This window comes from Lonchura striata, chromosome 4A (genome assembly GCF_050655825.1).
Source record: "Lonchura striata isolate lonStrDom1 chromosome 4A, ASM5065582v1, whole genome shotgun sequence".
NCBI lineage: Eukaryota > Metazoa > Chordata > Aves > Passeriformes > Estrildidae > Lonchura > Lonchura striata.
This window is the reverse complement of record NC_140742.1, coordinates 7,199,654-7,215,299: the sequence shown is the minus strand read 5'-3', so window position 1 is coordinate 7,215,299 and position 15,646 is coordinate 7,199,654. Positions and strand designations below refer to the sequence as shown.

At 49.1% G+C, this 15,646-nt stretch overlaps 1 protein-coding gene across 1 annotated transcript in view; it reads right to left on the bottom strand.

Annotated features, from left to right (window-relative positions):
* The window catches only part of GPC3 (glypican 3), a 139,613-nt gene that overhangs the window by 39,619 nt on the left and 84,348 nt on the right, over positions 1-15,646 (bottom strand). Inside the window, exons 5-6 of the mRNA XM_021548345.4 lie at positions 13,222-13,347; positions 2,456-2,576 (exon numbers count right to left, since the gene is read on the bottom strand). Of these exons, the coding sequence (XP_021404020.3) occupies positions 2,456-2,576; positions 13,222-13,347 (247 nt within the window). The remainder of the gene's footprint in view (positions 1-2,455; positions 2,577-13,221; positions 13,348-15,646) is intronic.

Sequence of the window (15,646 nt, the reverse complement as noted above, 5' to 3'; positions counted from 1 at the left end):
CATGGGAAACCAGTTTACAGCTCTGAGCACCACAAAGATGGTCTTTTCTCCAAAAGATCCTGGATTTCTGAAAATCCTTAAAAACCATTGTTGGCTTGAGCTTGGTGGATGAGGAGATTTTCAACCCTCTCCAGCTCAGGAGTTCCCACTGCTTCCCAAATCTGAAGCCAACACCTGAAAGACACAACTGTAATTCATCCAGAGCTGCTGCTCCTTCCACATTTTATACTCTCTGGCAATCAAGATGCATTCCAGATGTGAAAGAGAGCTCAAAACTTCCTTCAGCCAAGAAAATAAGTGTGATGGTAAGCTCTGGCACCCCAAATCTCAAATTTAAGTAACCTCCACAGTTGCTTGCCCGGTATATAAGCTACTGAACATTGACTACAGACCCTCTATAACAATAGAATCATGTAACAAAATTACAGATTGGTTTGGGTGGGAAGGGATCTTACAGATCATGTAGTTCCAATCCCCTGCCATGGACAGGGACACCTTCCTTAGACCAGTTTCCTCCAAGCCCCATCCAGCCTGGCCATGAACATGTCCAGGAATGGGGCAGCTACAGCTTCTCTGGGCAAGTTTCATAATTAATTTGCACAAATCACTTCCCATTTTCTCCTGATTTTATTCAGTTCCTCCTCTTTCTCAAACACAGCTTTACAAGAGGGTTTGACATTTTTCAGAATCTTACATTTATGCTGTTCAAACCAAAACAGCTTACTTGCCCCCTGTAACACATTCCAATCACAAGTGATTGAGACTGTGCTGACCATATTCACCCCCTCACCACAATTCTTCTCTGAGCAGCAGCTGACAGAGACACTGCTGCTGCAAACAGCTGAGCTGAGCACAGCAGTGTTTACCCAGGGTCTCCCACTCCACAGACCTCCACTCCTCAGAAGCCCAAGCTGTTCAACAAAGACCTAACTTGACCCAGTCTGGCAGCCAGCATTTCACAACCACTTTATGTCAGCAGTTTCAAGTACATAATAACCATGTTTTGTTCAGCGCAACTTTCTCACTGTGAATGGCAAAATATCATTATCGCCTGCAGGTTGAAGCCTGCCCTCTACCCCATTTAATAGGGAGCTGATTATGCTATTCCCCCCGCTTTTTCCCTTCTAATAATGATGGGCTGTTGGCAGATGGCACTGCCCGGCACAGGGAGCGTGTGGGAAGGCAGAGCAGGCTGCAGGGCTGCTGCCCGTGGCAGCTTCTCCTTTGTGGGGTGCTCCTGGGGACCCCGAATCTCTCACTGCATCCTGCTCCCATTTTAGACAGCACCTAATGAGGCATGCCTGCCTCGGAGGGCGCGGGGGTTAAACAGGAATGGCTGTGAAAACAGTCCCTGGCAGTCGCGGAGCAGGAAAGCAGAGGTTAGCAGAAAAGTTGCTAAGCCAGCAACTCCAAAGAGAGCCGCCCTCACAGCCCACCCGGCTGGGAAGCAGAGCTGGGCTTAACCCCAGGAACCCACCAGAGCTTCGTGCCAGAGCCACCGTGGGTAAGGCCCCCTCTGGAAGAGCTCCCTGAGGAGAGATGGGGCAGCTCAGCTGTGTTAACAGCGTTATCACCTGAGGATTCGCCCCGTGAGCTCCCAGGGCTGCGTCCTGGCAAAGCAGCAAGCTGGGAGAATCACCTCCTCTAGGAGTTACTGTGACATCCACACTCTGTGACACACGGGGTGCCAGACCCCAGCCCCGTGGCCTAAGGCAGTGCTGGGGAGGGTCGGCCCCAAGCTGAATGCTCTGCAGAGCTGCCACCTCATCCCCTGGCAGCAGCAGGGCTTGTTCACAGGCCTAACCTGGCGTGGCACAATGGGTAGAGACAAGATACCGCCTGTCCCAGGAAGGATGCCAGGTCTGAGGCAGTGGGAAGGAAGCTTCCTCCCCAGCAGAAAGGATCTCATCCAGCTCTGCCATTTCCCCATTCAACAGTACTTGCCTCATTACTGACTGGGAGAGAATTCCCAAGGAGCTACAGCAAAGGAAAAAGTGACCCTTATTGACAGCCATGAGCAATGCCAAAAGGAGATCCTCCAACCAGAGGGGACATCAGGTACGTGCCACATGACCCTCAGCCGGCACACCATGCTCAAGGGCACCCCATCAGCTCCATCTTTCCTGGACTTCCACTGCTAAGGGTGTGGATGCCCAGCAGAAGCATTCTTGTACTGCAGCCATGCATCCACACATGACCCAGGCACAGGCTGAGTCCTGGGAGGCTGCAGCACGCAGAACCACAGCAGCAGGCGTCCAAGAGGACCAGCCACGTGTGCCCTGTGGGCCTGGTGCTGTGCAGGGTGGCACCAGCTCTGCACACAGGGCTGCCAGGGCTGCTGCAGATGCAGCCAGCCAGGATGTCTGTCTGAGCCCAGGGAGAGTGCGGGGGAGGCCGAACTGATTCGGAAACCGCCCACGCCGGAGCCATCCCTGCCGGCACAGCTGCAACAAACCTGGTTGATGTGTTTCAGCTTGTCAATAATCTGGCTGATCACTGGCTCCGGACCTTTCACCTTCACCTCGTGGTTGCCAGCCTGGGCTTTTGCTCCATTCCTTGTGATCTGGGGGCTGTACCTGTAGGAATGAGAACAGAGAAGACAATGATGTGATGGGCTTATAGAGAGGAGATCTTTAAAGTTCAGTACAAATGTAAGAAATCCCAAGACACGCACCAGCCCTTTCCAAAACAGAGAGCACAAGCCAGTTAATAATGCCAAAGAAAGGACAGAAGATTCCCATAAACATTTTTGCTCTGACTTTGCAAGATAATGTAGTTGTATCACTTGAGGACAATGAAGTCCTTTCCAGTCCATTAGTAACCAAGGAAGATGTTAAACAGTATACAATAGAGATAAATATTTTCACATAACTTGCACCCAAGAGTCCTAAAAAAGCTGGCTCAGAAATTCTGGCTTGCTCATGTTTGTTTAAAATAAATCTTGGCAGACCACAGAGACTCCAGTACAAGAGCAGTAGTGTTGTGCCCACAGCCAAAAAAATGAGTGGGATGACCCAGTTAACTGCAAGCTGATTAGCATAACATCAACCCCCTTGCAAAATAATGACTATCACTGATGTGTGATTTCAGTAATAAAGAATTAAAGCATCATAATATAATTAATGCTGTCAACATTGCTAATGGAAAATAGGTGTTGTCAAACAATCCAGATTTCAGTCTTTGATGAGATCCAGCCTTAGGGATCAAAGTAACTGCTCAGACAGAATGTACCCTGACTTTGGTACAGTGCTGGGCTCTGCACCACAGGGTATCCTGATTTACACAAGTACCATGAGAGTCAGCAAAGCCCCCATAGACTAGATTAAACTGCCAGGGCAGCTCTGCAGAGGAGGGCGGCCAAGCTGCACTCAGCTTTTTCATCAGCACTCAGGAAAGAAATATACATTCACCTGCTGCAAGATTTATGGAATGACAAAGTTTACCAGAGTGATTAAAGGGAGGGGAAGAGGGACAGAACTGCTGCACACTTGCCTTTGGAGGAACACATCCCCATACTCAGGACCTGGGTAACAGATGATGATGCTCCAGCACAAGACAAGAACCCAACTCAAACCCAGGTTTGGGTCAGAGCCTGCTGGCAGCCACAGCAGTGACACAGGACACACGGAGCTCTGGGCTGCTGCCACTCATCACAGCCCCAGTGATGGGCTGTGGTGCTCTGCAAGCACAAAACAAGTCCTCATCTCCAAGAACTGGCAGCCAGAACAGGCACTACCAAACCCTGGTACAGCCTCCAAAAGTGAGATCAGTAAGATAACAACAGCAGCCGTCTGCTTTACTGTACATCTGTTTTTCCAGTGCCACAGGTAAACACCATGAATTTTCCTTCCTGCATTCATCTCCCACACATCATGTTTTTACCCAGCTCCCAGCACCAGTCCTAGGGGCTGCCTCCCTGTCTGTCAGCTCCCTGCTCCCCTGCCCAGCTAATCTTCCATCCTGATGCTACCAGGCAAGCTCAGGCAATCACAGTCAGCCCATTTCACATGGATTTTGGGGAGAAAGTGAGACTTTAGCAGGCATTTAAAGAAGGGGAGGGAGACAGGAGGGATGGTGGGGCCAGCTCAGGGAGGATGCTTTGCTAGGGTAGAAAGCAAGAGGCATGTGAACATTTGGCCACAAGAGCTATCAGGGCACATGGAGGGGCTTGGGGATACTCAGGCGCTTGGATTAAACTCTAAACTAGAGGATGAGATCTACTCAGACATGTGGGGATGCAAAGGCAACCCCAGATCTCTACTGGTGCAGCAGCAATCTGCCCTAACCTGAAATACTCACATAGTTTAATTACAGAACTGAGGCAGATTTCCACTCCAAGGCTATCTCAGAGCAGGAGTTCCATGTACAGGAGCTCTCAGCACCTCCAGCTGGGTCTCCAACACCAGGCATTCCCTATATGTATCTCCATTAATGGCTGGCAACCCTGCAGGATGCTGCACTGAAGAGGACACAGGAAAAAGGACAGGAGATGGAGGTGTTTGTTCCTACAGCACAGGAACACACGCCTGTGTAAATTCCTTTTCCAGGCATAAGCAGCTTTTCCAGGTACAGGCATCACAGATTCATCAGCTTTGGCTCTCCCAAGCCCCACCAAATCCTGACCACGGGGGCAGCTGCCTGCCCAGCCAGCCCATCTCCAGCCCTGCACCCCGACACCCCATCCCTGGGACCTCCCGTCAGGACTCAGCATTTTGCAAAACGCCTTTTTTTTAACAGCTGCCTTATCCTGGGAAGCACAAAAAGCGGCTGTACCTGAGAAACAATCGCTCCCAGGTCAGCAAAGCCACCCGGGTGCAGGCTAAAGCTGAGTGATGGGAGAAGGGGCCAGGCTGGGGCCAGCCCATGGCCCTGGCACAGCCCTGCATGCTCCGAGCACCATCTCGTGGGAAGCGGCTGCTGCCGCAGCACGGACCTGCCCGGCTCTGCTGGAATGGAGAACCATTAATCCTGCTGCTTGTCTGTCACACAGCCACTGAATGCCACCCTGCCGACCTGACAAACACATCTGGAGACTGGACACAGGCATCCAGAGCACGCGCGAGTTTTTAGATGACAAAGAAATTCCTATCTTTGGTGTCACTGTAAATTTAATTTAAAACACTGGTGGAACTCAGAAGTACATTGCTGAAAGGTCTCCTGTGGTTTCAGAGATTTAATTAGGAAATTCACACGGGTTTTAGCAAGAGCAGAACCAAGCCCACTTGGTGCATCCCTAAATTAACACAATCTCTCTCCTAAACAGTTTTATACAAACAAACACAATAGCTTGGGTTTGAGTGGGCGAAATCCCTTCTGAAATCCACGCAGCAGCTGCCAGAGAGGATTTCTGTAGCCTACACAACGTAGTGCAGGAGGAAGGAACACAGCACTACAGCAATACTATTCTATTACTCCATGTCCAGAGACTGAAACTGGTCTCCAGAAGGTTCTCCTGGGGTTGTGAGGACCTCAGATCAGCCTTCTCAGGGGGAAAAGTCTGCTAGAGAAGGAAGCAAACCTGAAAGCATTAGCAGAGTGATTTCTCCCTAAAACAGTGATGTTGGAGAAATGGAGTCTCACCTCCTGGTGCTTCCCACCTGGCCAGATACAAGGGTACATACCTGACCCAAAATGAACCATCTGCACCATTGCACAAGTCATTTGCAGCAAGGCAATGGGCCCAAAGCTGCACATCTTTGAGTATGAATTGCAAAAAAGGAGATGCATGGGGATCCACTACATCCCACCAGGCAGAGACATGGTCCTGTGTGACCTGGGTGCTTTGGGGGACACTTCCTCCAAGCTGAGACCTCCTGGTGTGCTCAGGTACAACAAGGGCACCAGATTCCCTCAGCTGTGCCAGGCTCTGCCCCAACACCAACCTGGAGTGGCCACATTCAGTGGGATGTAGGCAATCAAAGGGTTAAAAGCTTTGAAATGCAGCTTCAGTGAGCGACCTGCATTCCTGAAATGCCAGAGAAGCTGGAAAAGGCAGCTGGCACCCCTCCCTGCAGCCCGGGCCAAGCAGCCTGGCCTTAATATGGCAGAGAGATGCCTTTGCAGACCCCAACAAGCTGGGGGTCCCAGGATGCACCCTTACAGGCTCCTCTGCATCCCCCCAAGATGAAGGGTTGGTGGGCTCACAGGCAAACAAGCCAAAGCAGTCCTTTCTTCCCATGTTCTCCAGACAGTGCAGAAAAAGAGAAATCTCTGAGCCATCTCGAGCTGTTTTCAGCTTATGCCAATAAAACAGCCCCTTCTGCAGGACACTTGTGCCACCTCATGAAAGCCACCACGTGCCTCTGCCACGGTGATTGATACCAGCATGGAACAGCAAATATGCACAGAGGATAAAGGCCCCCAGCCTGGTCCCCGGGGGTCTCTGGGCCAAAGGGGTATCAGTGTTGCAACATGAGCATGGGCTGGCTCACACTTCATAAGCAAAGCCCAAAATACTTTTCTCTTTGACGTGTCTCAACGTCAGTCAGCAGCATCTCCTTGCCTGGGCTCCCTGGGTGTGGGCTCTTGCTGGGGATGTGGTATTTTCCAAACACAAATGTCACGTTGTTAAACGTGCTGATAAGCAGACCTCATTAAAAATTACTTTAAAGACAACCACCTTATGAAAACACCAATAATCTGAAGTTTTCTGTGGGGAGAGTACAACTGCAGACCCTTCCTGCTTCTTCTCATCCACCAGACCTAAATGCCCAAGTATGCTGTCAAATTGAGGGATTTTCCTTTCCTTTCCTCTCCACCATCCACAAATGTCTCCTGTGAATGTTTGGTCTTTCCAGCCCAAATGCAGCTCATTCCAAACTTTCATTTCAGAGCAAAGAAGACAAGATGACAAATGTTATTTAAACACATGGCAATGAGTGTAAGATGTGTGTTCATCCTACTCAGCCCTGCTAGGCTTTGAGGTGAGTTACTGCAATGCCTGACGTGTAATTTAGAGAAAGTAATCCTGAAAGTCAAACATAAAGAATTACACCTTTTAGAAAAAGGAAAGTAAGTATGTCATTCAAATAACAATTAATTTATGCCTGCCTTCCAGTTGCAAATTATTTATTCAAATGTATCTCCAGTTTAAATAGCACAGAATCCCTCACAGGCTCTCTCTATACTATCTGTGTCCACTGAATTATACCTGTCAGAGAGAGTGGGTGGGGGACAAGCACAGCACAGACACAACACAGAGGTTTCACTGCACAGGAATTAATAACTGAGTTTGAGAGACCAACATTCCCCCAGACCCCCAAAGCTGCTCTGCATTTCAAAATGTGACTTACTACTGATCATGTGGACTGGTGACATCGAGTCCTTACCACACAGGAGGCAAAAGAATCCTAAAAGGGGAGAAAGGGAAGAAAAGTTTTGCCACTCCCCCACCTCCTAACATGAACCCAGCTCTTAGCTCCAGCTGGTTTTCACAGATCACTAAAGGTGGGTGCAGTGGTGAAGCCAACATTTCACTCTCTGACCATGCTAATTTCTGGTTCAGTGAGACAATCTCAGTGTCACATCAGCAGTGGGGGCCAAGAGACTTGAAAAGCTGTTTCCAACCCACTCATCCTGCCCTGCAGTCAGGGTGTGACTCCTGGATGTGCCCACAAGCCTCCAAGAAGAGGTGACAGTTCTTTCCCTGACAGTTTCCTCTCTAAAGACAGATTGTCCAGAGACATCTGGTCAGTCACACCCCATCCCAGACGTGGGCTGGTGTGGGGTGCAGGTCCACCCCAGCTCTTCTCTTCCATATGGGCTGTGTGTCCCCACTATCCCATGGCCACATGAAGGCATCTGTTTCATGGCAGTGCAAGAAGCAGGGGAGAGGTGGGGTGTGTGGCTCTCGGGTGCCTTCCTGGCTTTGTTTGCTTGCTTGCAGAGTCCTTGCAGTCACTGCAGAGCTGTGATGCTGCAGTCAATTTACACCACCAGCAGCTCCAAACAAGCTGCTTCAAAAGCATCCAGGAGGATCCAACACTCTCAGTGGGGAGTGTTCTCACCTAACTAAAAAAGAACCATTTTCTGCTGGATTTCCAAATATCAACACCTGGAAGCCTCTGAGAGCCCCCTCAGATCCTGCTGTGTCAGTTCCCTGCCAAAAGAAGTGCTGCTTCTTCCCAAGTGCCCAACACAAAGCTCTGCAGCCAGTGACAGTGCTGCAGATGATGGCTTGGTCATAAACCCAAGGTCTCAGGTAATCCCCTGGCTCAGGGAGATGGGACTTCAGAAGGAACGGCAAAAACTGAAATATTCATAACAAAAAAAAGGGAGTTGATAGCCTGAAGTCTCCCTCTATTCTAATTTCAGTTCAAGACAAATAGATTATGGAAAAAATGGCTAAACCTGAGACCAAACACCAGGATAGAGGAAGATTCATTATCTTATTTTCTGAAATACTCTGGAAACTATCACGGCCACTCAATAACCCACTAAATTTGCCTACTATCCTTTCATTATAGCTTGTACTTGCTACAAAGATGTGTTTTATGGGCTTGAAAAGCTATACAGCCCCCTCTTTGGGGATTCCATTGGATCAGATATTTTGCAGCACTGCCAGAAATAACCAAACCCTTCGTGAACTAAAGGGTTATTGCTGGCATGGAATTTCCTTTGTTCCAATTACAGAATCTCATTTTTCTGTCTTGTTTCCAATTGTGCTTTCATTGTTTATGATTTGTATGATTAAAACAAACCACAGTACGCTGGCAACAGCAGGGAAATATGAGACTTCTAGCTTGAAGAAGAGAATCTGGCAAGGTGCTAAAAATATATTCATTTTTAATTGGTACAAAGAAAACAAGAGTTATGTTGGTTATTTGGATTAATGTGCACGTTTGTCTTGAGAAATTTGGAAATGGCAGTATCTAACAGTAAGGCTTAATGTGCTTACAAGTTTTGCAGTGGGCAGATGTTGATGTCAGTCTATTCAGAACAGCTTCAAAAGAATATACTCATGTAAGCAGACTACTAAACTTTGAGAATCTAGATTTAATAGGTTTTTAGTATTAAATGCTGCAAAACCCTGATACTATATATAAAGTTCGAAACACCTTTCAGATTCCAATGCTGAGCTCCCATAGAAACTGAGGTGAGTTTGGTATCTCAACACCTACTTGACTTAAGCTGAAGGTTTTAAATGAGCTAATTACTCATTCAGGACTTGGTGATAAGAATCAACCTCTGTTTGTTTTTTCATTTTGTTTTTTTTTTTTTTCTGCTTGGGATGGAGATAAGGATAAGAGAGGCAGGACAACATTTCACCACCTAACACCACCAGCAGGAGGTCTGGTGAGAGGCTGGGGATGAAGACAGAGAAAGGAAGGGCATCACAAACCCTCACTCAGGCAGGTTTAAGCTGTTGCACACCCACCATGTCTGCCTCAGGGAAGTGCCTGGAGCTGAGCCCAGGAAAGCTGCAGAGGTGCACAGGGATGCACAGAGAGAGGAAGATCCAGCAGGTCTGGTCTCCAGCCACCACAAACACCAAGCACTGTGACCCTCAACAAGCTCTTTGCAAGTGGTGAAAAGTGCCACTTGTGGCTTTTGCTACAAACCTTTGTGGCATCCCATAAAAGCACAGTGTGTTTTTACACACTCTGGAAAGTGTGAAAAGCAGGAATGTGTTGCCTTTTATTTTTTCTTCCCACTTCAGCTTATGTTCTTCAACCACACAAAAGCACAGCAAAAGACACAAGGCACTGCTCTGCATTACAGAAAAATCAACCTTTCTTGTGTGGTTACCACTGTTTGCAAGCAGTCATTTCGAGGCACCATGTCCCTAAATCCACAATAGAGATGACAATCAAACTATTGATCACAGATCAAACCTTGGGAAGGAGGATGAATTCTTCCCATTACATGGTCCAATGTGGAGAAGCAAATGACCACAAAGTAAGATTCAGTTAAGAAAAACCTGAGGGATTAAAAACAGGATAAAATATTCCAGCCTGCTGCAATACACTGGAGCCCCAAACTGAGAGGGGCTTAAGGGCAAGGAGGAAACAGAGAATGGTTCAAGGCTCAAACTGGGAAGTGAGACCCAGTGGAAGTACATTGAGCACATCCAGTCCATGGGGAGGAGAGACACTTTCATTCTCCCACTGCCTGTGGGTAACAAAGCACTGGGATCAACAGGACAGAGTAAATACCAAGCCAGAAAAACCACAGGAGGAGGACTGCAGAGTGCAGAAAAGACTGTTTGCATCAAATAACAGGACACACACTGCTGGTATTAACAAGTCCTTGGGTGCACTGGCAAGTTTCTATTCCAGGCTGGATTTAACATGTTATAGGAAAAAGGCTTGGAATAACTAACAGATTTTGTCATGACAGGGAGGTGTGGAAATGGTTAAATCAGTAGGGCTCTATTCTAACTTAATGAACACTCAGGTACTACATTAGAAATGCAGGAGGTAAACAGCCACAATCCCTACAAGAACACAATCAAATCCTGGACATGCTCATACAGATGCTCACACTGACCTTACAGACCCAACAAGGGTCAAACAGCTTTATCCACTGCCCACGCAGCACCAGACATGGGAACACATGGAAGCATAGAATCCAGCCAACCACCACCCTGCCCTGGTCTTCATCTGACCAGCAGATTCAGCAGGAGCTTTCTAGTTTATCCAGGAACCCAGGGATTGCTTGTGCCCTGCTGTGTTGTCCCTCCAAGAGAGAGCAGTTAAAGTGACTCATGAGGGCCAGGGCTTGTGAGCATGAGTCTGCTCCTGTCTGTCTATAAAGGGTCTCATCCACCCAATATTCCAGGCTGGGAGGCCTGAAGCAGAGCTAGACTATAACACCACCTCTCTGCCCTCTCTTTATCTTGACCCCAAAGCTCTTGGTCAGCTTCTCATCCACCCCAAGGTGGAACCCCAGGCACTCCAGCTGGTCACTGACATAGACACTCCATCCTTGCCTCCCCTGCTTGTCCTTGCAAAGAGCCTGTACCCTTCCATGCCACCACTCCAGCCACAGGACCATCCCACCATGTCTCCTCCATCCATTTTCCTGGCAGCCACCACATATGTGGGACAAGCACCAGGACAGCACTCTGAAATTAATACTAAGTATTCAAACTACACCAAATTCCTTGCAAAAAGTGGCAAGATGGAGTCTGATCACCAACAGACACACACCAGTCCAGCAGGAGAACAGAATTTCTCCAGTACATAACACACATTCTCAGAATAGCTCGGGTAAGAGCTGCTACACCATGAACAGCTGCTTGGCTCCCTCTTGGGGAAAACACTGAAATAAAGGAACTGGCAGCTTGGGGCACTCGAGCACTGTTACCTTACATGCTCCTGATTTTCAGGAATCCTCCCAGACACTCTGAAGGAGATGCCAAGCTGGAAAGTGGAAGCACATGAAGCAGCCAGTGTAGAGATCATTTTAACTACATTTTAACTACATCTTTGCTTCTATTTGAAACATTCTGCAAGTGGGTCCTGGGAGAAGAGTGCCCTTGACCATTATCTTAGCTCAGCTTTATTTAGCTGAGGTCTCCCTGCTCACAGCAAAAATCTCTAATATTTGTAAGGGAACTGTCACTAATATTTCATAGGAGCTGGCAGAGGTGGTGCAACAGATCAGAGTGGGCAAGGAGAGAAGTGGAAAGGCACAGGCTCTTCAAGTGCAGTAGAGGATTTATTCCTTAAGTCAACAGCCAGGGGCTGAAATCTTGGTACCCTCTTCATGCACACAGACTTTATCCCCTCCCTGCCACGCCCCCCTGCATGCCATGGCACCTCATGAGGTGCCACATTGTGCCCACAACAGTCCCCTGGTATGCTCAGCAGAAAGCTGAAGGCCATCTCTCACCTGAAGTCATGTTGGATCTACAAAAAGCTCTGAACTTACATTTGCAGGAGGATCTGGACTCAACACCCTCCCACTGCCACACTTCACTCAGCTGTGACATCAGCAGGACCCAGAACAAGGCACTGGCTGTGACCTCAGTGAATTGTTCTAAGCCAAGACCTCACCCCAGCTCCCCCCCTCCAGAGCTGCAGTGTTTATAGCCCTGCTTTAGAAGTTGTAATTAACAATCAGTGAGATAATATTGAAATAATCTTTTTCTTTCCAACTCATTGTCTCAGGCATGGAAACTCAAGATTTTTCAGAAATAAGTACCAATAGAGGACACATTTTTCCTTAGGCAACGTGTACATTTTACTAAGCGTGTGATCTTAGATGTTGAGTCTTTTTTTTTTTTTTTTAATAGAGTTTGATGCTATTTTGGTCTATTCAGCGTTTCAGGTCAGTATTGCAAGTACAGGCTAATTACCACTTGAAGTTACTGATCAAGAAGTCATAATTAATATCTCAACATTTCATCACTTCCTGATTTTATTTCTATTTCTTCCCTTATGCAAACTACTTAACAGCAAAGGATGCTTTGCAAAGTAGGGTGATTAGAGCAGATTTATGTATAATTACAAAAAACATTTCCAAGTTCTATTTCCACATTATTTAACGTTCCCAAGGGGCATTTTTTGCAAGAAAAATCTCCATTTCTATTAACACTTCCTTCCTCTTTATGGTGTGAATCCTGCATGTGCCTGCCTCTGTTAACAACCACCAGTGTCTCCTCTGAAATGGCGAGTGGGGCAGGGCAAAGCAGCCACAGCACGGGCTGGACCTTGGTGGGAATGGCTCCATCCAGAGAGGACGGCCAGGACTCGGTGGGGGAAGGTGGTCAGAGGGCAGCAGTGGCACCCACCAGAGTTCAGTGCTTCTCACCTCCTCCAGCTGACAGCCACAGCAAGGAGAAATTCAACAAGGAAGTGTTCCTTGACCCTCCCTGGGTGGGGCAGGGGATGCCAACCAGGCTGTCCTGCCACCAGGGCACCAAGACATCCCCAGTGCATGAGGACAACACCCTTGCTGCTGCTCCAGAGGAGTGTGGTGCACTCTCCCATGGGAGCTGTGTCCAACTGCTGCTGCTCTCCTGGCTCTGTCCCACCCTGATCAAATCCCATCATGGATGCAGAGTTTTCACTATGCAGAAAACTCAGTGGAGGGCAGCACACAACCACTTGTGTCTGTGCAGACCTCACACATCCATCTGAGCTGCAGCACAGCTGGACACCTGCTCTGCACGGGACCCTAAGGAGTGAGGCACGCCCTGGTCAGACTGCTCCTGTGCCTGGTTAACAAAAGCTAAGCAGGATGGAGGAGAAGGAGGGCAAGGGAGATGTGATTCACCTCTCCACGACTTCCTGTCCGTTCCAGCAAAGGGTGTCATTGTGAACAGCAGAGCTGTGGTTGCAGATGTACTCTGGCAAGCTGCTGTAAAAACTGCTGTGGGACTTCAGCTTTGCAATCAGTTCCCTGGAAGAAAAGGAGAGAAAAGGGTGCTCAGTCAAAAGAAGAAGAGAAGATGAGGTTGGTGCATTTTAACCAGTGAAGGTAGCCACACAAACACAACATTAAAGCAGCTAGGTGCAAACAAACCACAAAGCATCAGTTTTATTTCCAAACCAAAGCAGCTTTTTGTGTTTTACCTTGATGTTATTTAGTCAAAGGCTGAACCCATGTTTCCCAGATGAAAACTGCTGGTGATCGGAGGGATGAGGAGGCAGCAGAACCTCAGCCCAACTTTGCACCAGGCAAAAGTCAGACACAGTCTCTGCACTTTCAGAGCACCTAAGGAAAGGTGCCACTGGCTCAGGCCACACATCCATGGGGTACATCTGAGCAGCAAGGGCACAGTCTTTAGTGTCCCCTCTGCTTGCAGAAGGCAGCAGAGGCCCTCCAGGGGTTTCTTCTGGCTGACAGTGGCCATCCAGCATTGCTGCAGGGTCAGGTGGCATTTTTGGTGGTGGACCAGAGCTGACACTCTCAGCACAGATCTGTACACATGGCTAAGGCTGAGTTTCATGCTGCAGCATCAAAAGGACACAATTTCAAGGGATGCACTGGCTTGGCCATGGGGTCACAGTCTGCATTCAAAGGGGCAGGTTACACTCATCAAAATGGCTGTGTTGCAGGAAGGCAGGAGGAGCTGCAGGAGCAGAGCTTGCACCACACAGAGGAGATGTGAATCAGGCTGCACCCCAACCCTGTGCCTTCCCTTCCCAGCAACAAGGATCTCCAGCTGGCCACCTGCAGCAGTGGTCCAGAGGGCCAGAATACAGGCTGACCCTGGGATCTCTGATGTTTCCAGAGAGGTGACAGAGGCTCTGGAGTGGGATGTGACATCCCCCCAGCCTAGGTCTGATCCCTCAGGGACACTCAGCAGCTGTCACCAGAGAATAATAGCAGATTTAATTCAATAAATAGCACCAAAAGTAAGACAACAGGAATATCAGGGCCTGGAGGAAGTGACACTTGGCCTCACAGTCGTCTTGCTTGGTTTCAGCACATTTCCCCCTTTGGCAAGGGGGCATTGCTCAGCCTCCTTGCTCCCTGGGATGAATGATGAGGAATCAGCGCCTGAAGCACTCTCGGGGCACCCCCCGGGTGCTGTACCGGGGTCTGTCCGTGCCCTGCCCGCTGTGGGGAGCTGCCCTGCAGCCTGAGGCACTTTGGGGTGCAGGGGGGTGTCCAGCTCCCTCCATCCTCCTTGCTCTGGGATCCCGTGGGCTTCCCTCTCCAGCCAGACCCGCGACAGCCAGCTGGGGGCAGGCGACACAAAGAGAAGGAAGGCTGTGCTCTGCGCTGCCTTTTCGCTGAGTTTTCGCTGTTCCTGCCCTGCTGGGGCCGGCACAGCCCGCAGGGACAGCCCGGGGAGCAAGGGGGGTCCTGCCTGTGCCCACCAGCGCATCCCGCCCGGGCATCGCACGCACCGACCCGTCTGCACCGCCCCTGCAAATCAACAAGGGTTTGTCTGATGGGTCAAAGCCCCTCCAAAGGGTGGGAATTCAGCCCACAGCCCCTGCATCAATCCCAGGGATGCTTCAGGCAGTCGCCTCCTGCGTGAACCACCTCCCACATCCATCTCCTGCACTAACAGTGGGGCGGAGGTCCAACCAACACCACTTGGAAAGTCAAAATGAGGTGAGACCTGGATCATCAGTTATGGCAAACCCCATAAAGCAGAAGCCTCACTGCTCATGGCACTCAGCTCCTCACATTCTAGGCACTGCCTTGCTCCTCTTCCACAAGCCCCAGCAGAGCTGGGGAGAACAAGCAGAAGGAAACTTTCCTGGGGAGCAGAGTTCCCTGCAGGGCAGGGAGGAACTCTGCCATATCTGCAGGTATGAACCCATGTAATTCATCTCAGCAGATTTCATTAGTCTTCAGAGTCTTCAAAGGACATCTCTGTCAGAGTCTGGGCTGTGTAACCTCCGACGTGTTGAGACAACAGAGGAATGCAAGCCCTGGTGCTGTATCTCATGGGAACCATATCAAGAATGTGGCCCTGTTACTCTTCAGAGAGAAATCCACCCAACTCAGTCTAGCACCAGTTTCAAAAATTGCCAAGCTTGCTTGTTTCTCTTCCACGGGGATTTTTCTTTTTTTTCAAGACAGAAGTAAAGGCACTGTGTATTCCTGGGTGTGTTCTCAGATCCAGAGGGGAGATGCTGCTCGACACATCAGAGTGAGCCCACTTAATTACAGCTTCTACTTACATGGGGAAGGAAGCACAGGGTGCGGTGCCAGCAGTGGAGGCATCTGCTTCCTTTGA